The sequence below is a fragment of the Canis lupus genome, chromosome 27 (genome assembly GCF_003254725.2).
Source record: "Canis lupus dingo isolate Sandy chromosome 27, ASM325472v2, whole genome shotgun sequence".
In the NCBI taxonomy this organism is placed as follows: Eukaryota; Metazoa; Chordata; class Mammalia; order Carnivora; family Canidae; genus Canis; species Canis lupus.
The window spans coordinates 21,541,152-21,562,638 of record NC_064269.1 but is presented as its reverse complement, the minus strand read 5'-3'; the positions used below and the strand labels follow the sequence as shown (position 1 = coordinate 21,562,638).

Sequence of the window (21,487 nt, the reverse complement as noted above, 5' to 3'; positions counted from 1 at the left end):
GTAAGTGTTCTGGTAAGGAACATTGTTGAGAATGTGAAAAAGGAAATAAAGAAAAAAGGTTGTGGGAGAAATGTGTTACTGATTCTACAAGCTCACACAGTTTAAGAAAGTGCCCCTCAGGTACTTCTGTTAGAGCCTATTTATTCTAATTCTAAACACATCTCAAATAGGTGTAGTTTTGGTTAAATGGTTTCCCAGGCCACAGTAAGTCAGAGATAGCACATTAGATAAGAGTTGGAGGCAGGCACTCTGACACATCAAGAAGTGACAGCTGGCAGTCTGATCATGAGTAAAGAGACTGAAAAACCTATAAAAAGCAGATATAAGAACTCAAAAAGAATTTAGCGCAGATGCCAGTACTCCCAGATGACATGCATAGTGCAAAAGTGATGTTTATCATGGTGACCCTGATTTATTGAGAATGGATAACTACAGATAGTTATAACTATCTGGATAGGGTATTTATTTCTAAGACGTGTAGAACACTTTAGAGGATATGTGTGACATATTTTAGTAAGTTTTCCACTAAAAGAATTGAAGGAAACAAAAGAAAAGATAAACAATATTGGCACTTGAACATAGAAGCTTCAGTTTTCTGAATCATCGTTTCATGGAGTATATATCATTCCCTGAGGCCAGATAAACTGGGTATCACTGAATTCAGAATTTTAAAATATCGGCTTTTGAAAAGGTATAGTTTTACATTTGTTTGGAGTTTCCAATATGGAATCACTGAACTACTGCAAGAAGCTCAAATTTAAGGCAAATATCCAACTCCTTTCTAGGAGCCTATTTTTAAAGTACATGCTGAACATGTTGTTTAGTATAAATCTCATGCTAATTGCAGGAAATATGTGATAATTTTCTGTGAAAATCTATTAAATTTTATGAAAAACTAAAACTTACATTGGACTTCAGCATACACTGTATATCCATTTTTAGCTGATGTAAAGTAACACAGAACTATGGCTATTGATCTGAGGGTCCAACAGATTAAGAATTTTTGTCTAATGAAAAACATTAGATTGCTATCTGAAGTAAAATACTATTATCACAATAGCACAGCCAACTTTCCGCATTATAATAGCCTTAATTGGTATACGAGGGCTCTGTTCATTTCTGTGCAAAGGCCTTAATACGTTTGCCCAGTCTTGTCTTCTAAGGATCTCAGCTGGCAATCACCTTCCGTGGAGAGGTTCAAAATTGACCTGTGCCATATTCAGAAATTGAGTGAGGCTTCTTTTAACTACTTTTGAAAAAAATCTCATGATGAGCAATAACCAAACTTATGGCCTGCGTCGTCAATAACAGAGAACTAAATGAAAAATAGTTTTCACAGTGATAGGAACTAAAACTCATCATACTTTAAATAGCTATTAAAATGTAGTTCCTAGTGCCTTGGCTCTTTGTGAAGAAAAGGCCACATATCAGGGATCCCTGGGTGGCGCAGCGGTTTGGCGCCTGCCTTTGGCTCGGGGCACGATCCTGGAGGCCTGGGATCGAATCCCACGTCGGGCTCCCTGCATGGAGCCTGCTTCTCCCTCTGCCTGTGTATCTGCCTCTCTGTCTCTCTCTGTGTAACTATCACGAATAAATAAATAAATTCTTTAAAAAAAAAAAAAAAAAGAAAAGGCCACATATCAGTTCAATATGAAGTTTGCTGAGAAATATATGTATGCAAAATCAAGTGGCACAATACTATATGCGTACCGTATATATAAAAGCATTAGTAATTCAAGATTCATATTTGTCTTAAATTGAAAAATCACATATATTACAGCACATTTTGGCTAAAATTTCACTACTGCAGGCATAGGACCGTTCTTAGTGAATCATTACTGGAGTCATTACTCCAATGTTTTAATTCATAACCAATTACCAAAATAACAATTTTCAGATGCCATATATACAGTATTATTTTGCAGTCTGTCATCACTAACTTTATCTTATTATCATTAAGTATATAGGTATTTGGACTAAATGACTGACGCATAAAATCTGGCCTAACCCTGAGGTTTTTTAACTTTATTATACCAAAAGTATACAAATGCTAGAACATATATTGTTCTCTGATTTACTTTGAATTTTTTTCTGGTTATGGAACTAATATTATTACCATATGGCATTGCAATGTAGCTCAAAATATTCAAAATGCTACTTTTCCCCATTATTCTGGGTTATACGCTATTTTTCTAAGTTCAGGAAATTACAATGCTCAAAAATCCTACATGGTTTTCTAATGGTAATTTTTATTTCCTTTGTTCTTGTGGTTTACTTGTGATGTTTCATGAATGCTGCCCAATCAAATTCAGTTTCCACGGTTGAAGATGTGGCAGTGGAAGGTAGTTTACTGACCGAGGGATATAGCAGTTCTGGCCTCTTGTGCTGGCTCCAGGTAGCTATTCGTCTGATGTTAGGAGGATATGTGATACCTCTGGGCTTCATATTATAAAATGCAGGGGGCTGGACAAACTGATCTCCGGGCTTGGCTCCACATTCTATGACTTGTAGCTTGGTTGCTGTAAGTCAGCAGAGGGAGCACTTTTTCTACATCTCATAAATTTTGACTATTATTTCAACACCTTTCAAAAACCAAGGGGTTTGTGAAGAACATTACTGAAACTAAAAGTTGACAATCCTTCACGGTTTGTATCAAATCACAAAATTGGTTATGAATTTGAGAAAAGTCTATAAATAATTATTTCTTTTCCTTGAATTCCATGCTTAACTCCCACAAGAGAATTATTTTATAAACGTTAAGAAGCTAAAAATATAAGAAAAGTTCAGCACCCCTAAATGGTAGATATTTATACTGGACCCAAGGAAGGAGAAATACCAGGTCACACAAAAGTCTAGATGGTATCAAGATGAGAAGTGAAAAATTCATCAATCAAAAACATCAACAAATTGGGTCTAACATAAATAGACCATGCCAGTGATCAGTAGGTTTTTCTTTTGTACTTTCCATTGAGATACATTGGAAACAAGTAGGTAGACATAGTCAGAGCCTGGAGGCTTGTTAAGAAATTGGAAACGTGTGGTATATCAAGCCAATGACAAACTTGTATATCTGAGAACGTCAATAACTTTCATCCCTAAACTCACAGATACCTTAAAACTAATTGAGCATGTCCTTTTAATTATTAGACAATCTCATATCGTATATTAAATTTTTTATTCCTTAGTAAGAATTTTAAAATCACAAAATAGTGTGGCAATATTTAGGTAATAGAATTTATGGAGTGCTGAAAATACTAGAATATAAAGATAATTTCTAGTTCATCTTCACATACTAAAATTTTCTAAACCAGCTGGTTTCTTGCAGACAGTATTTATTTTTTTTTAATAATTTAAGACAGCATAAGCTTGTACCAAGCATAAGCATTGTAACAAAAGTGCAACTTTTCAGCAAATCCTCCCCAAAAGATATTTTAACTCAAAATATCATTAGCACATAGTTTCTCCCTACAAAAATAGCATGTCAGACATCATTAATTGGATGTATTAACAACTATGTACATAAGAGCCACCTTGTAGGCTAAGAGTTTAACGTTGTTTAAACACAGCGTTTGAGGCAAACCGTAGCAACAGCAGCAGCAAATGCACGAAACTGACTAAAAGACCCAGATATTTTCTTCACTTATAGTCAGACTGTTGTGTCTCACCCCTTACATAACATTCAAGTGAGATTTCTCACAGTGCTACCTTGGCAACAAACTAAAAATATCTAGACAAGGTCTTGGTTTAAGCCTTATTAAAAAAGCTTTCTTTGTGATTATCGGGTATCTGGTTTGGTCTCCAGAAAATACATAGACTTGGAGATAGGAAGGCCTCACAGGGCTTCGTTCCACATCTTTACAGCATTTCCAATCAAAAATGACCAGTTGAATGCTTTCCTCCACGTTTGTTATTTAACAGAATATAGGATAAATCGTTTGGGGTTTGTTTTCTTAAGTTCAGTGCACATTCCTTTTTTTTTTTTTTACAGCAAGATTATAAAAACTTAGGAACATGGTGAATTAAATAATGACAAGGTGGGAAGAGAGGCACCATATATGTATGTGTATATATATATATACACATATACATATACGAATGAAATTAAAATGTATCAATTGATTCATGGTCAATTTCTCAATAAAGTGCTAGTAAATGTACCAAGAATGATTCTGGCCTTCCTCATCCATCTCCTTCCCTGACTTAGTTCTGACAATGGCCCAACTCCCTGTCTCTTTAAACAAGAGCAAGTTACTAAGGGATACCATTCAAACCACTTCAGAATAGGCTGCAACGTGTCTGCATCCTCGCTTCTTCCTCTTTGAAAAATATATGCCTTTTAAAAAAGCTTGAACATTATAAAATACTGAAGAGTAAATTCAATTCTAAAAGATCCTCATTCTGTTTGTGGAAAGCCTCCTGAAGCAGGTGGGACAGCTATGCGGCAGGCAAATGACAACCACCCGGGGGGCCGGGGGCCGGAGGCCAACCCCTGGCACCCGTCCCCCCAACACACACACACACACCCCGTTCCCCTACCCTGGTTCAATTAGCTCACCCACAGGAGCACACCCTTCTTACTTCCTCCAGAATTAGATTCTACATTTAAAAAAAATAATGGAACATGGCCTAGAGGAAGGCAAAACTTATTCGGGCGAATCCTTGAAAGAAGAAGAAAGTATCGACATCGCAGAGGTTCTTTCGTAGCTGGTGGGGGAAGAAGGGGACGTTAGTGTGCGGAGGGTGGGGTGGAGAGGGATGAGCGACACAGGAACTCCGAATGTACACAAAACACCTGTGTTGTTGTTTTAAAAGCCTGTCGTGCATCTATTACACTTCCTCCCTTAAAAACGTTAAGGGCGTTTTAACGTATTAATCTTATTATTCCGCGTGAACCCTCGTCCTGTCTGGGGGCGGGGGGCGAGCATTCAGTGGGCTTCCTTCCCCGGCTGCGAGGGGTCTTCCTGAGCAGAGCTCTCCGGGTTCCCGGGCTCGCGGGCGCCGGCGAAGGCCAGGTGGGTGCGGCCGTGCGGGTGCGGGTGCGGGTGCGGGTGCGGGTGCGGGTGCGGGTGCGGGGGGTGCAGCGCCCCAGGGGGCGCCACCTCGTGCGGCAGGAGGGTCGCGGCGGCGGCGCCGGCCTTCTCGGGAGGGGGCGACAACACCGAGGACAGGCAGGGGAAGGCGGCGGCGGCGGCCGCGGCGGCGGCGGCGGCGGCGGCGGCGGCGGGCGCGGGGATGCCGGGGTACAGCAGGGGGAACGGGGCGGCGGCCGCCGCCGGGTACAGGTACTTCTCCAGGCCGCTCTTGTCCAGGAAGGGCTGCACGTAGGCGGCGGCCGCCGAGGGCGAGAGGAAGTAGAAGGGCAGGCAGAAGGGGGCGGCGGCGGCGGCCGGCTGCGCGAAGGGCGCGCCCCCGCCTCCGCCGAACGCCACCAGCGAGCTGAGCAGGGCGGCGTCGGGTCTCAGCAGCGCGGCCGCGGCGGCCGGGTCGGGCCCCAGGAGCGCGGCCGCCGCCGCCGCCGCGCCGCCCCCCAGGCCGCCGCCGCCGCCGCCCCCCAGGCCGCCGCCGCCCCCGCCCCCCAGGCCGCCGCCCCCGCCCCCCAGGCCGCCGCCGCCGCCGCCGCCGCCGCCGCCGCCGCGGGAATCCAGCTTCATCCTCTTGGGCGCCGGCGAGTCCTCCCCGGGGGGCTCCTGCTTGATGGTGACGCGGCCCGCCCCGGAGCCTTTGCCCTTGTCGCGGTCCGGCCTCGCCTCGGCCTCGCCGCCGTAGCCGCTGTCGGTGTCCGTGTCGTTCTCGGCGGCGAGCTCGGCGCTGGGCTGAGTCCGCTGGATGACCGGCACGCAGTGGGCGAGGGGCTCCAGCTTCTGCCCCGCGCGCTCCAGGCAGGGGGCGGCCGCGGAGCCCGCGGGGGCGGCGGCCGAGGGCGCGCCCGCGCCTTTGCTCAGAGGGACCTGTTGAGTCAACAGCTGGGGGGTGGGCAAGAACTGGGTGGCCACGGCGTGCAAGTGGTTGATCAGCTGGACACACCGCTGCTCCCTGGGCGTCCAGCTCTCAAACCGGGAGAGGTATTGCAAGACTTCTTTGGCGCATGTTTGAAATCCCGAGTGGAACGCATCCAAGTCGGACTGAATGGGCGATTTCAGAGATCGCTCCCCTAGGATGAGGAAGGGGGTGGGGGTGGGGGTGGGGGCAGAGGCATGGAGGCAAGAAGAAAAATACCGACGTTAAAACATCTGCTTATCACGTGGGCCCTACATTGACTAAAGTGATCTCGGTTTTTCTTCTGTATTCGGGTGATATAATCCACCGGTTGCCGGGGGTGTGTGTGGGGGGGGGGTGGGGAAGAAAGGGGAGGGGTGGCGGGGGTGGGGAGCAGAGGGGGGGCGCTCTACTCCCTGCTGGAAAACCAAAGTGGAGAGCGCAACCGCCACTTTAAATAAAAATCTGATTCCTCCGAGTTCTGCTGAAAGCCTCTAGGATGCTTCGGGAAATGGGCACTTTCCAATGAAGGGAAAGTATAAAGCAATTTAACAAATGAGAGTGAGCCCCGTGGGCCCAAGGAAGGAGGTGGGGGTGCGGGTGCGGGTGGGGGTGGGGGTGGGGGAAGAGTCCCAAACACTGCCCCTCTGTGGGCTGCCCGGCTTCATCAGGGTGGGTTGGCCTCCCTGAACCGACTTACCATTCTGTAAAGCAATTATCTTCTGATGCTGCTGCTCGGTTAAGGCTGTTAAAGCTTTTAAGTGTTTCAAAGTTAATTCCAAGACTACCGCTTTCTCCAGATGCCCCAGAGTCTGCAGGGTGCAAAAGAGAAGGGGGCACTTGGTTACTTAAAAACGCACATTTGGCTTGATTGGCTCTCCACTCAGCACAGCAACTTAAGCAAACATTCTGAAAGAAGTACTATTCCTATACTTCTTGAGCTTTCCAGAAAAGACGGGTTATACATGATTTCTTGCCTTCAGCTTGTGAGCACCTACTCTTGAGTTTGTGGGAAACTCTACACTATAGCACAAGTTGTAAGGCATATGATATTTACATTTATTCTTATATCTCTGGGAGTAGTACCAAGCTATTAACACGCCCTTGGAGAGCAGCAAAGAATGAAAATGTGTCTCTTACTGTCAACTTCAGATGTTCAGGCAGTAAATCTTTCAGCTGAGCAATGCATTCATTAATTCGATCTCTTCTTTTCTTTTCTATTAATCTGTGCGGTAATTTGTAGGTATCCTTAATATACGACAGTCATGGAAGAAACAAAACAATAAGCTAAACATTTATTGGATAAAACAATACCCCCCCCCAGAGCCCCATATTATGTGATAAACTATGCCCAAGAAACCTTTCCTCTGGACTGTTCTGAAATGCAATTTGAATTCAGGTATGATGTTTAATCCCCCCCCTGAGAGTATCCAGCAAACCACTTAAAATTCACAGTTGGGGAAGCTCAAGGGCTGGAATATATTTGCGGGCAGAGCTTCGCTGTGAAATCAATGGCCCTAATTAACTATCCAGGCAGGTTATGGGGAACATCGGAAACTTACACTTACCTTGCTATCGTCTCGCTTCATGCTCCTTTTGGGCTTACACATATACAAAGAGGAATAGTCCAGTCTGCAAAACAGAAATCAGCATCAGGCACCCACTCGGGGAGGGGCACTGCCCTTGCCCGCTCCATACCACTTTCTGGAGGAGAAGAAGAAGAAGAAGAAAAAGAAAAAAAAAAAAATCAAACTGAAGCCTAGACAGATATTCGCAAGGGTGCGTGCACCTTACCCTATAAAATCTCTATGTTCCAGTAACTGTCTCTCTTGCAAATGAGGAATTCCTTCGTCCATGTTCAACCGCTGTCCGTTTCCTCTGTTTCGATTTTTTGGGGTTCTGTTCTATAATCTGCGGGACGATAGCTTTGGGAGATCTTGGGGGGATCTGTGCGTCTCCAGTCTCTCTCTCTCTCTCTCTCCCTTCTTCAGTGCAGTGTTGAAAGTGTGAAGCAGTTGGTTCCCCCCCTCCCACCGCGCTCGCTCTCTCGCACACACGCACACACACGCACGCACACTCGCGCCGGCCCCACTGCGCTGGTAGTTTGCTCTCACTCCGGGCAGTGTTTGGCCACAGGGCACGCGCGTCGCCGGCCAGACCAGCACCCAGCTCACGTGCGGAACGTACCATCCGCGGTCCAGCCCGGAGGGGGGCGGGGGAGGAGGGGCCGGGCCGGGAGGGGGTGCCGGGAGCGGGCTGCGGGGGAAGGCGAGCGGCAGGAGGGGGCGGGGACACCTGATCAGGGCCACCGGAAAGGAAAAACAACTTCGGCCAAGCTATTCATCTTCCCAAAGGCGTTGCAGTCAGCTGGGGGAGGGGAGGGGGAGGGGGGCGGAGGGGAGGGGGGGAGGGGGAGGGGGAGGGGGCGCCGGGGGTGCGGGGCCGCCAGGGCTTCCTCGGCTCGGAAACGCTACTCCTTCGCTCGGTCCGTCATTACGGTGTAGGAACGCGAACGTGGCTTTTTTGCTTCGCCACCGCCTGCACGGGTGGTTCGGACCCGAGAAAGGAAAGAGAAAGAGAATTCGCGGTGGGCAAACTTCAGTCCCGGAGGAAAATTTGGAGACTTGTTTGCTCCCTGTGGCTCGGTGGCCTGGGGGTGGGGGGTGGGGGGCGTGGGGGGGAGGGGAGGACCCCTTGGCCCTGGTTGGGAGTTGCCCCCTAATGGGGCAACTTGAAATCCCCTCCCCGAAGGATTTAAAAATAAAGGAAAATGTAGTCACTGGGTCAGAATGTCGCAATCCAAGTGTCTTTCGGCGACAGCGGTGTCCCTGGGCCACCCGAACTTCCCGCAGCAGCCGGAATTGCGGTGCCACTAATCACAGAAGCAGATGACGACGTTGGGGCCTCTGGTGCTCCCGGAGGAGCGGGGGGGGGGGGCGGCACGAGAGGGGCTGCCGCGGAGCAGCGGTGCCGCATTCTCCGCCGCCCCCACCGCCTCGCGGGGCTGCTGCGTGCTCACCCCCCCCCCCCCCCCCGCCGTGTGATAAGCGACGCCGGGAGTGTGCAGAGCCCACGTTTACTACCGCTGGCACCTCCAGAGCCTCCCTCCTTAATCCCGTCGCGAACGGGCACCAGCACAGGGCCGGCAACGTGAGCCGACCTGCCGCCGCTGCCACATCACTGCGCGGGGAAGCCGTGCGCGCGCTCGCCCGGGAGCAGCGGCGCCCGGCGCGGGGAAGCACACGGCGGCGCCCGCCGGGCCACCTTTCCGCGGAGCCATCCCGGCAGCGTGACTCACGGCCAGCGAGAGTTACCGAGAGGCGCCCGCGGAGGCGCCCCGCCCACGCCGCCGGCGCAGGGGGGCCGAGGGCGGCCGGGGGCGGCCGGGGAGGGCTGGTCCCGCGGGACTCCCGGGGCTCCCGCTGCGCGGCGGCCGCCACTCGGCGCTGCGGGCGGGGCGCGGGACCCGGCGTCTGCGGATTTCTCTTACATAAGCGGACAGGATAGGTGGGAAGCCTAAGGTCTTTCCTGCCTGCAGCGAGAGTCAGGCTCACGTCCCTCTGGGTCATCCCCGAAACCGTCCCCCGTGCCAGCGGCGCACGAAGCGGGGGGAGCGCTGCGCCCGAGGCACACGCCCCGGGGGGCAGCGGGGGGCGGCGGGGGGCAGCGCGGACTCGGGCCGTCGCTACGTGTCTGCCCCCCCCGCCCCGCAGAGCGCGGGTTCCGGGGACGGATCTGGGTCGCGGGAAGCGGCGGCTGGGAGGAGGTCACGTGTCCGCGGGAGTCGCGTCTGCCCCAGCCTCCGGGAGCCGCCGGGGCCGCGGCCAGGCGCGCGCTGCTGCAGTCTCCCGAGTCCTGGGCGGAGGCGCGCCGCGTCTGGCTTCGTGACTCCCGCGGCGGCGGCGGCGGCGGCGGCGGCCCAAGCTCACCCCGGCCGAGGAGACGCTCGCGGGCCGCCCGCTGCGTCTGCCGAGAGGGCCCTGTAAGGTCTCGCCGCTTCTCCAGGCGCGGGGACCGGTTTGCACCAAACAGGCGCTTCCAGAGTGATAATACTTAAGTAACGTTGAAATACTGATTTCATTTTAAACCTCGATCCAACCTGTCTCTTGTTTCCTTCCAAGTCACTGGGGAGTTCATTCTCTTTAGTGGGGAAGGCGATTGGATGCCCTGAAAGCGGCCTTGCCCTGCAGTAGTACTGTCTGCTTGTTCTAAATGGACCCAAAAAAGAGGGGGGGGGGGTGGATTAGGAGGGAGAGGAGATACCTTTAAGGTGAAACCTCCCCTTACAGGTTTGCGAATGTTTGAAGGAGGAAGAGGGTGTAAGTGCGTGTTCCACAGCCAAGTGCTCATCTGTAAAGGAGAGTTAGAATATTCGGTGAACACAAAGGCCGGATCGCTTCATCTTGGCCTTGTCGGCAGGGCAGACCAGACACAAGGCAGACGTCTGACTAGGGCAAACCGAAGGGCCTAATTCCGGGACGGCCTCTAAAGCAATTTAGAATAAGAAGAAAAAAAGGAAAGAAGACTAGTGGATCATGGGCGGGTTAAGTTTGGCTGTACACTTCTCATAACTGGAAGACAGAGGCCTGTTGCTGCAAAGAAAGCCTTTTGTGTTATTACCTGGATCTCTTCATCCTGTCCCAAGCTTCTCTACCATACCTGACATTTTTGTTTTCTCTTCTACTCCCTTCTCTTTCTGAGGCCCAGCCCAAACTGCAGAGGGAATCCTTTCTAATTTTTGCTTTCCTTCGTGATCCTCAGTCTTTACTTCTGTCTTTGCTTTCCATGCCCACCTTTTTACTCCTTTCTCTTGTTCTTTTCCTCTTTTCCCTTATGTTTTCCTTGTCCTACCTCTTCCCCAGGAAATGTCCGCTTTTGTTGTTCCTCTGTAGTTTTTTATCTCTCTCTTTTTTTTTTTTTTGTCTTTTTTTCTTTAATTGTCCACCTGGATAACTCTTCTTGCTTATCCACTTCCTTTAAAACTTGAGTCATACTCCTTGTCTCAAATTCTTGCCTTCTGGACTATCAGGCATAGTTTAATGCCTCCTAATGTCCTTTGGCTGCAAGGAAGGTATAACAATAGCTAACAACTATATGACATTTACAACGAGAGAACCAGAAAATCCCTCTAGGGGCTTTTTATGTATGAACTCATTCATCTTTTCCATAATGTTATAAGGTAGATTCTATAGTTGCCTCCATTCTACAGATGACAAAATAGATATGTAGGGAGACATAAATAAGTGTGCCTATGCTCCCAGAGCTGGGATTTAAGCACAGAGGGCTCCAGAGTCTGTGCTCTTAACTATTATTACCCCTTGTTCGGCTAATAGGGCTAAGATCTGAATGTTAACTAGCTGTATCTTAAAAACACAGGCGTTTTAAGCAACTTACCAGTGTCAGTGTCCACATTTGCTGCAGTGTGTCTGTGTTGGGGGGCAGTGATGTTGGAAGAGAGGTAGGGAAGGGAGCGATGTTAGCATTGGAATAGATGGCAGGCAAAGAAAGGTATGAGAAAAAGAAGGTTGGCAGTCTTTTGTCAGGGAGTGATTCCATTGGCATCTAGCTCCAAATTTATTGATTTAAGCCCAAATCTCCTAATTAATTGTTATAATTTCATACAGATGGACACATGGAAGTACAGTGTAGAAAAGGCTAACGGTGACCAGCTGTTCACCATCTCTACTGAACAAACCAAGCCGAACTCTAATGTGAAGATTTCAGGTTAGTAATAGCAAAAGTTCACCTGTGGTGAGGTTAGAAAGGGGGAAAAAAATCCCGTCTAACAAAGGAACAGAAGACTAGAATGCCCTCTTTGGGTATGTTTAAAAATAGGTTGAGTCTTATCTTTTTAGGAAGGTTTAATGCTGTCCTGCTGAAAGCCAAGGAGATACAACATGAGCTTGAAACCCCTTTGAGCCTATAATTAGAGAACTTTGTGATGGCTTGCTTTCAATTAAAGATACCCATCTTTCTCCTTTTAATAGGTGACAGGGAAGCTGCTCCCATTGCTTTTCTTTGGTTAAGTAGGGAAATCACTACCTATAGAGAGGCTCATGAAAGGGAACACTTATCCTGGTTCCCACCTCCTCCCCCCCACCCCCACGTAAGTATTCTGAATGCTACACTCATTATATTCACCTTGTGACTTTGGAAGGTCTTATCATGTTTGCTTGCAAAGTCTTGGATTTCCAGCAGAAACAACTCTCCTGAGAGGATTCAAGTTTCCAGAGAGAAGAGAGGTTTCCTGCCGCTAGGGTTCTGCAAGCCCTACCGCTCTCTGCTCTCGAGAGGGGGGCGGGGGGGTGACCAGGGTGTTTTGGGACTCAGGGTCCATTCAAGCCAAGCCTGTATCTCTAATAATAGCCTTAAAGACCCCAGATCTGCCCAAGGGTGTGGAGCTTTTTGCCTGTCCTGCTGTGACAATGCCCCCATTAGGTGGGCAGATACCTTCCTTAATCACCTGTTTTGGGTGGTGGACAGAAAGTTTACAGTCACTCTACATCATTTTACATCAAAAGGGGAAATGCATCCCATGAAGCAGAGTTCATAAAAATCTGAAGTGAAAACTTTATGGTTGATGCTAAAATGAAGGTGGGGGGGCAGAATGGGATGATAGGTTAGGGGTAGCGAGAGCTTCCCCTAGAATCCTTTCTCTGGGCATGGGCACTGCTCTCAGTGGAGAAAAGTTAGTGTTGTCAGGCACAATGCACAAGAAGACCACCTCATAAAAGGGTCTGAGAAGGGAGGGAAACCCCAGTGCTCCTCACCAGAAGCCAAATGCACCTTTTAAATATTGATAATACAGTTTTGTGAAGGTACCAGATTTAAAATCCCAGAATAGAAGGTTGGGTTTTGCAGCTCCATACTCAGCAAATTAGCAGGAACAGTACCAGTGTCTCTGTTTAATTTGTAAAAAAAAAGTTAAGTCTTTCAGTAGACTACCAATTAATGTGTCTGTGGTTGTAAACATACACATGAATCACGTTTTATATCTATGTTAACCCTGCTCAAGAAGTTTATATGCTTACTAGTCTTTACATAGTACCAAGGAGCAGGTAATATGAAGTAGAGGAAATGAATCTTATTACTGCTGAAAGCTTTGCATTTTTTATTTAAGTGATTATCATAAACACTCATGGAGGTTGTCCTGAATTTAATATATGCTTCAAATTCCTAGAGTGGTCACATCAAAAGATGACTGGGAGAGAGACAAGTAAGACCTCAGTGTCTCTGGGTGCTCATGTGCTTAAAATTCTGATTGAATCCAGAAAAGTAGAGTGAGGAGCACGTGACAAATCCATAAGGATTTCCACAAAGCACTCCTTACCTTTCTCTGGATTCTCCTGGACTAGCTGAATAGTGGAATCCAGAGAGGCTGCATAGAGATGGGGTCTTTTGACTCCTTTTTTCCCCCCTTCCTACTGCTGATGAAAATCTGTAGAAAGTTTTCAAAGAGATACATGTGTATGCATTGTGAAACATGAATAGGAATAAGATATACTGAACAACCATTTATCTCACCTGCCTGTTATAGGCATGGCCCTTGAACACTAATTTTCAGGTGGTGTCTGCCCAGTGCAGAGAGCTGTCTGCTGAGTCTGGTACTTTATAAAGGCAACACAAAGACTGGTTAAGGAAGATTGAATCTACACTTAGAACTATTGGTGACATGTATTCAACGGTTAACTTTTTTTTTTTTCAGCAGTTAAAGCAAGAATTCATATCTAATTATCCAAAAAAGTTATATGGTTCTGATATGAACTTATAATCCTCATTGACAAGGAAACTGATGGGAATCTAGGCTAGATGTCTCGGTTAAGATCTGTGTTTGGGCTCTTATCAATTCCAGCCAGTAACTCCATGTGTACATCTGTGTCCAATCCTATTACAGGAGTGCTAGAAATACAGTTTTCTAGTTGAGGTGCTCCAATAATGTAGGGGTTCTTTTGGTACCAAGGGAGCAGAGAAGGGACATTGGGTTGGCACTAGCCATCTCTGTGGTGGTCTGACTAAAGGAAATGGCTTGTTCAGGTCCTCTTCTTTTTTTCATCAGTGGGTCTTTTTTCTCTTCTATGCCATATGTGTTGGCAGTGTCCCTTTATTGTATGAGGGTATTTAACCACTTTCTGAAAGATTTCAGTCTTTCCATCTGCAGTTGCACAAACTTAACTAACTCCTTAAGCACATGCTTTTTAACATCTGTATTCTTAAGTGCTAATAATTACAGAAATCTGCTTAGCGAGGGAATTGAACAGGGTTTGCTCTTCTTCCTGTAGAACGCAAATTGCAGCTGCATGTTTTCTGGGAAGTGATTGTCTTCCTTTTTATGTAGCAGCATCTGTCCTCTGGTTGTTCTGTCTCCATCTTTGCCTTCCGCCCCTGGCATTTGGGTTGAAGAAAGCAACCCCCAGCAGAAATGCCCTCTCCCATGGTTTCCACCTGCATGTAGCTGGGACTTTACTCTTCATCTACATCTACTTCCAGCCACACTGGTGTGGGGGTGGGGGGGCGGGGGGGGGGGAGGTAACTGCAACAGCTTCAGGGTCAGAAGATTAGAAGAGCTTTGTGGTTAACTTGGGTTCCTAAGTAGATGAGGGAGGAGAGAAGAGGGAGGTAAGTGCAGTAGAATGGGAATGGAGGGGCCAGTCTCCCGAGGTTGGAATTGAGACTGAACCCTAGAAGAGAATGTGTCTCTGGAGCACCTTAGTGTGCACAGATATTCAGGCAATTGTCCTACCAACCTTACTTAGTTCTCTCAACTCTTTGATCTAGGCACCACTAAGTCCACTTTGTAGATGGGAAAACTCAAGTTTAGAAACTTTAGGTAATTTGTCATTGCCATGTAGTAAATAGTGATGTCAGGCAACGGGGACTCTAAGGCCTGAGGTGAGCTGCTGGGTGTTGTCACTGGCTGGAGTCTAGAGTTCTAACAGCCATCTTCTCCTCTAAACCCTGGAGGGGATTCCCCCCACCCAAGCCATCTACCTGCCTTGGTAAAGCCCCTCCAGGTCATGAGAGTCATCACCAGAGGCCAGTTAGAGTTGTTGAGAGTTGAGGAAGGTGGTGGGATGAGGCATTCTCGACCCTGTGCAGTGATGTCCTGACATATGAGTTGGAATTCTGGGTGGATCTCCCCACAGACAGACATGTGGATGAGAACTGTGGTTCATCCCCTGGAATATTTATTGTGCTGATAGATGCTGTGCACCGGGCATAGTAGGGATTCAATACTGAGTCTTGTCTTCAATGACCTTACAATCTAACAGATCATAATTTCTCAAAGAGGAGAGATCACTAAGAAAGCTGAGTAGTTATTCTAAAGCCGTTTCATGTTCCAAAGGCAGTGCTCAGAAGCCTCGTCTTTGGTGCATTTGAGATACACTTACAGCTATGCTTTTCTAGTAATGCACTTTAGAAATCATTCCAGAAAGTATAATCAGTGACCTCAGCCTATGGGTAAGCCTTGTTCTCTGGTAATCAAAACATCCCTGGATGGAGAGAAGGGCAAGGCGAATGCTGTCTGCCCTGCTCCGGTAAGCTGTCTAGACCATCATTACCCTCTGCCACTCTGGCCTACCTCCCTGATATCGGTGGGAAAGCCCTTTCAACAGCATCCTCTACAAGTATATACAACCTCATGTTATATGCTCTTGATCTGCTGTTTGTGATTGGGTCTTCTGCCAATGACATGCATTGTGACCTCTCTGTGTGACTTAGCGCTTGAACTTTCCTCTTTGGTAATTGAATCCAAACTTCGCCCTGTGGATTAACATTTGGTTTTCCTTGTTGGTGCTCCACACCCTCTGGGGTCTCTGGTAAGAAGCTCCTGCTCCATCCCAGTCCCTCAGCCCTCACTCTGACCACCGTTGCTTGGTCCTTGCCCCAGGTTGAAATTTGGACACAGTGTGGTTTAACTGATTCTCTCTGCTCCCGAGCAGGCTAGAACAGTTTTGAAAAACATGATAATTCATTATGGTGGCTCATGACCTCTAGGGTAGAGATTTTCATATCCTGCAAAAGAGCATATCTTCTTCACTATCATGCTGTCAACTTCCTTAGTTCATTTTTTTGGCCTCTGCTCTTCCATCAGGAAAGAGACCAGTCTGGGCTGGCAGTTTGGGGCAATGTCAACATCCTTTTCAGCTCTATGGACCGGATGGCAAATTTAGCAGGATTGCCTGACCTTAAAACCAAAACGTAGTAGTCATTTTTGGCCTCTTCATCGCCCTTACTCCTCCCATTTAATTACTAATGACGTCCTATAGATTCCACTTCTTTTTTTTATTATTTTTTATTTTTTTAATTTTTATTTATTTATATTTTTTAGATTCCACTTCTTTTTTTTTAATTTTTATTTATTTTATGATAGTCACAGAGAGAGAGAGAGAGGCAGAGACACAGGCAGAGGGAGAAGCAGGCTCCATGCACCAGGAGCCCGATGTGGGATTTGATCCCGGGTCTCCAGGATCGCGCCCTGAGCCAAAGGCAGGCGCCAAACCGCTGCGCCACCCCGGGATCCCTCCACTTCTTAAACATACACTGAATCTATCTTCTTTCCTGTCCTCAGTGCCTACACTCTAGAACAAGCCTTCCTAATCTCTCCCTCAAATACTGAGAAAACTTAACTGCCTAGCAGTTGGGGTGTAGTACGGAAAACCAAAACTGCTTTAGATATTTCAGGTAGGAGAGACTTAACAGGAGGGATTAGAAGTGTGCATAACCTTTGGATGCATAAGTTGGAGTAATCAAGAGTGCATAAAAACTGCTGCTGACCTTCAGGAAATGTTGGCAGTCAGAAGGTTCCGGGAAACCTGGATGCCACTGAGCTCAGCTGCCTGCCTTGCTGAAAGGCTGACTTGCAGGAGCTTGCCTGGGAGCCTCTGTAAACCTCACATCCGCACACAGCTGCACTGAAGGAACATGGTGCGTCTTTTTTGCTTTCCGCATTTTCTACTTTCTGCATCTTGCACAAAGGCCTCTGATGGGCACAGTCTGAGCTGGAACCCTGCAGGCAAGGGATAGTGGGAAATGTCATTCCTAAGTCCCTCACCTGGGACAAGAGCCAAGTGTAGAAGGCAGTGGAACTGGTGTTGTCAGCAGGCATCTCCTACTGCGTATCCACCGTGTATGCCCACCTTCTCCCTCCACTACACACTGAATTCACTCTTACGTTATGACCAGAGCGATCTTTCTGTCCATGTCATCCCTTGATCAAAACCCCTTGTTTCCCATTCCCATGAGGTTAAATAAAAACAAAAACTCTTCGGCAGCCTGAGAGACACTGTGTATGATTTGGCCCCTGCCTGTATCATCTTCCGTCTCAACTCTCATTTCTCTTTCTTTTCTATGCTCCAACATGCCAGCCTTCTTTCAGTTTTTCATTTTTCAGTGTATTCTACTTTCAGGCCCCTCCTTCATGCTGTTCTAGCCGGTTGCAGTGCTTCTCCCCGCCCCTCCTACATCTCCAACCCCATTCAACTCTCTTTCACCCACTAATCCTTCAAGCCATCAGAAGTATCACTTTCTCCAGGAAGCTTTCTCTGAGTTCCTAGAGCAGATTTGTCTCCTTCTGTAAGCTCCTTTGAACCTTATAATTCTCTTTCATAACACTTATATTGTTGGAAAGACTCATGAGACTTTTCAATGACTATATTCCCCACTAGTTTGTAAGCCCCCTGGGGACAGACACCTGAGTTGTTTACTGACGAGTCTGCAGTACTCAGGACAGCATTAAGCACAGAACAGATGCTCGGCTGTTTTTTGAATGACTCCTGCAGGTGCGCCACCGAGTCATCTATGAACTGAAGGCTTGTTGGAGGAAAGGGCTTGAATGACAGACAAGTCATAACCCAGTCAGAAGAGTCCTCATAGCTTCTACAGGTGGGGATATAGTGTTGGCTCCTACTGTCCCTTCCTCCCCTGAGGACGTTCATATATTAATGTGGCTCTTATGGGTAGGAGCACCCTCACTCCACTTAGGGCACTGTGAATTTCTTTCCTGGCCTTACCAGGCATGCAAAGACTAGCAAGTAGACAACATGAAGGATCATAAAGTACTCCTGATGTAGCAGGAAACCCAGGAGGCTGGCATGGGCGTCAGTGGAATGGCAGGCAGTTCTGTTGGGGGTAGAACTCTGGAACTGCTGTTGGTCACTGTGCCAGGGTGGACATGGCTGTGCCCAGGAGGCAGTAAACTCTGCTAGGGTGCTCCCTGATGGCCACGGTACGTTGGCGTTTCTCTTTCAGAATTGTACTTCCTTTCACAGTGTGCGTGAGCAAGGTGGAGAGACTCTAGGGGCGGGAGCTGATCTAGCTGAACTCCACCGGTGCTCCAGAGACCATGGATCAGTGAGGTGACATCCAGGACAGGGCCCTCAGAGGCCAGAAGTGGGGAGGGGATGCTGAGTTTGGCATGACAAGCCATATTTACAGGTCTGCTGAGCTGAGTGGGTCACAGGAGGGGGTCCTGGGGCAGTGCCAAAGAGCTTGGTTACCAGGAGTGCAGAAAGCAACAAGCCCTTGCCAGGATGTAGGAGTCAAGCCTCAGACTGTGGAACAAAGTAGGAGGGTTGAGAGCCAGCGAAGCCAATCCATCAGAATGCCAGACTAGTAGGCACAGAGGAGACAAGAGGGGAGAGGTCAGTGGAGACAAAAGAGAGCTGGAGCAGGGCTGGAGAGGCAGAGGCCAGGTTGAGATGGGACCCTGCTGGGATGGGGGAGCTCTCTCCGGGTTGGTCAGGCAGGCCCCTGATGAGTATGCGCAGGACCACTTCCAGGCTCATCCACGAACCAACTTTGCATTTACTCCTGGCACTTAAGACTTGCAAAAACAGAGGTCCCATTCTTCTAATCATGTATTCAGACAGACAGTGTTGATTTTCCCGATCATGGGGTTGCAAAATAAGACTGTGCTGATGGAACATAGCTCTGGTGGTAGCAAGCCATCAGCAGGTCTGGGTCTAAGTTGATACCTGCTCAGCGGTCCTGCATTGTCGGTGGTGACCCAGCAGATAAAACTCTTAAGTCTGTTGTGATTTTGGATAGCAATGCTAATGATTTTTCTAGAACCTATTTTTATTGTATTTTTGAAATTCTGCTTTAGACATACTGAAGGTAATGAAATACATCCCATATTTCTGTCCCCTTTCATATTATTTCATGGTCTTTCTTATAGTGGCTGAGTGGTGTGGGCCTTGGTTTTGAATTAAGAAGACCTAGGTTCAAATGCTGTTTTCCCCCTGAAAAGCTGTGTGACCCTGAGCAAGTTATTAATGAGTCAATCTTTGCAAATGTAACACAAAGGCAGTAGTGTCTACCTCTGACTGGTTGCCGTTTGGGTTGGTGACAATGCGTGGAGGGCACCTGAGACATAGTAGGTGAGCAGTAAGTGATAGCTGAGCTGCCTGGTCAAAGTTGGGGGTATCATGGAATGTGGTTTGAAAATAACTGATAGATTAAGTAACATGTTGTAAGGTCAAGAGGCAAACCTATTGCTTTCAATTATCCTTTGCTAATAGGTGAATAATAATAATGAAACAGAGGGCCAGACCTGTCAGTGTGATTTTCCATTAATGAGATATGGTTTTGTTTCATGTGCTAGTTGGAAATAGGCAATACCAGCCACAACCTTATGGTTTTATTTATTTATTTTAAATATTTTATTTATTTATTCATGAGAGACACAGAGAGAGGTTACACAGTTCCACACTTGTGCACGAATGGGGGAAAAATTGTCAGCCCATGTTTTGTCCTAAGTTAAAGCCTTATTCAGGTTTTAAATGAATGGCATGGATAAATTAAGTTTCAAACTTTGTTATCTGGCTGTGGGAGATATATGGACTTATTTCTCCTCTATGCCATCCATTCTAACAGCAAGCACTTTTATTGCAGTTACTCCGTGCCATGTTCTGCTCTGTTTTAGTGTTTTACAAATATTCACTCATTTAATTGCCCCTGAAACTCTTTAAGTTAGGTACTATGATAATACCCTTCATAAAAGGAGGAAACTGAGGTACAAGAGGAAGTAATTTGTCCATGTCACACAGCTGGGAAGTGGCAGGGCCAGGATTCCAAGCAGGCACTCTGCAGCAGAGTCAATGCCCACAGTCCTCTACTTTATTGCCTCTACTCAGTGGCTTCCCCAATATCCAGACAAATGGAACACTGCCATTCACCATCGATGACTTTGTTCATAGTGCAGAAAGAACATCTGAAATTCTGACGGCACGGTTAAACTGTGCCACTGACTGTTTGCCTGACTGAGAAAGGCAAGGTATTAATTCTGCGATCCTCAGGATTCTCACCTGTTCGGTGAGAAAATTATATATCTGTTGTGAGGGCGACAAATAGTATGTCTGACACAAAGGAGACGCCCAAGAAATGCTAGTCCCCTCCTTGAATACTAAATACCTAAATATATCCGAGTATGCAATTATCGGTGGTTTCTTTTCTCCTGAAAAATACATTTTTGATTTCTTTAACTTTTCACTTTAAGAAAAATAGGGTAAATTTTGATCACTCAGTTAATTATTATAAATCATCTTCTGTGTGGAAGGCATTTTCTATTGGTGCTATCCAACAGAATTTTTTGCGATGATGGAAAAGTTCTATAATCTGAACTGTCTAAATACGGTAGCTGCTAGCCATGTGTGGTTATTGAGCACTTGAAATATGGTTAGTTTAATTAAGGCACTACATTTCTAATTTTATTTAATTTTAACTAATGTAAGTTTAAATAGACACACGTAGTTAGCGGCGATCGTATTGCACAGTGAAAGCCTTTTAATCAGGTCCAAATACTAGCTGATCAGCAGATAATTCTTTTAAGAAAGCCAAGACAGATTTTTAGCTTGTTCTTTTCCTAGTCTCTGATGCTCAGCATCTGTATAGGAAGAAAAAAGTATCAATTATCAAACATAAATTCAGGCAAATAAAGAGAAACTATCGCCATCAACTTCACTAGGCTTTATGATATTTGACAGATCCATTTTAATTTTACTGGAACCCAAATGCATAACTTATCAACATTTAAAATACTGATCATGAATTTGCTATGAATATTTAATGAGTTCCCATAAATAGTTAGTAATACAGTAATTTACTACTCCATATCATATGTCTATCAGGTTCAGATATAAGCAGTGGTTACTGGCAAGTGTTTGTTTAACTGTTCCTCTGGGGTAAATGTGTTTATGTGTATAGTTTATTATACATTTTGCTATTATAAAGGATGTGTAGCACAGCACCCATTTAAACATTATAACAAAATATACATTACTCCTATACATTCTATATAGCCAATTGATTCTCACCTAATGCTTTTATTGATTTTTGCCAAATTCTTATATCCCCTGCCAACCTATGGTTGCAATTTAATTCACAAGCATAATTCTGACATGAATGTTGGGTATTTTTGTTTATGTTGAGGTAGGTGAAATTGAAACAATAAAGACAATTGTTAGAGCCTCACTTATTCATCATTGATGTGAGCAACTTCTTCACTAAATCA

The 21,487-nt window shown here is 46.7% G+C and overlaps 1 protein-coding gene across 2 annotated transcripts; it reads right to left on the bottom strand.

Annotated features, from left to right (window-relative positions):
* Positions 1-3,158: 3,158 nt before the first annotated feature.
* BHLHE41 (basic helix-loop-helix family member e41) lies at positions 3,159-8,327 on the bottom strand. Of its 2 annotated transcripts, none has more exons than XM_049102674.1 (5): positions 7,771-8,327; positions 7,545-7,680; positions 7,117-7,224; positions 6,677-6,788; positions 3,159-6,151 (listed from the first exon to the last, which is right to left on the bottom strand). In XM_049102674.1, exons 2-5 carry the CDS (start codon positions 7,584-7,586, stop codon positions 4,926-4,928), a joined length of 1,488 nt encoding a protein of 495 aa, XP_048958631.1. In that variant the 5' UTR covers positions 7,587-7,680; positions 7,771-8,327; the 3' UTR covers positions 3,159-4,925. The 2 variants fall into 2 exon arrangements, with proteins under 2 accessions (XP_048958631.1, XP_025311211.1); XM_025455426.3 differs by having other exon boundaries at positions 3,316-6,151; positions 7,545-7,608; positions 7,771-8,315.
* Positions 8,328-21,487: the final 13,160 nt, after the last annotated feature.

Bases quoted from the DNA above. Each gene is read 5' to 3' on its own strand.
- BHLHE41 (XM_025455426.3), bottom strand. From the start codon at position 7,832: ATGGACGAAGGAATTCCTCATTTGCAAGAGAGACAGTTACTGGAACAT. The intron at 6,789-7,116 runs GTAAGAGACACA...TGCACCCTGCAG, and splicing joins CTGAACATCTGAAGTTGACA to ACTCTGGGGCATCTGGAGAA. The intron at 6,152-6,676 runs GTAAGTCGGTTC...TCCTCATCCTAG, and splicing joins GATAATTGCTTTACAGAATG to GGGAGCGATCTCTGAAATCG.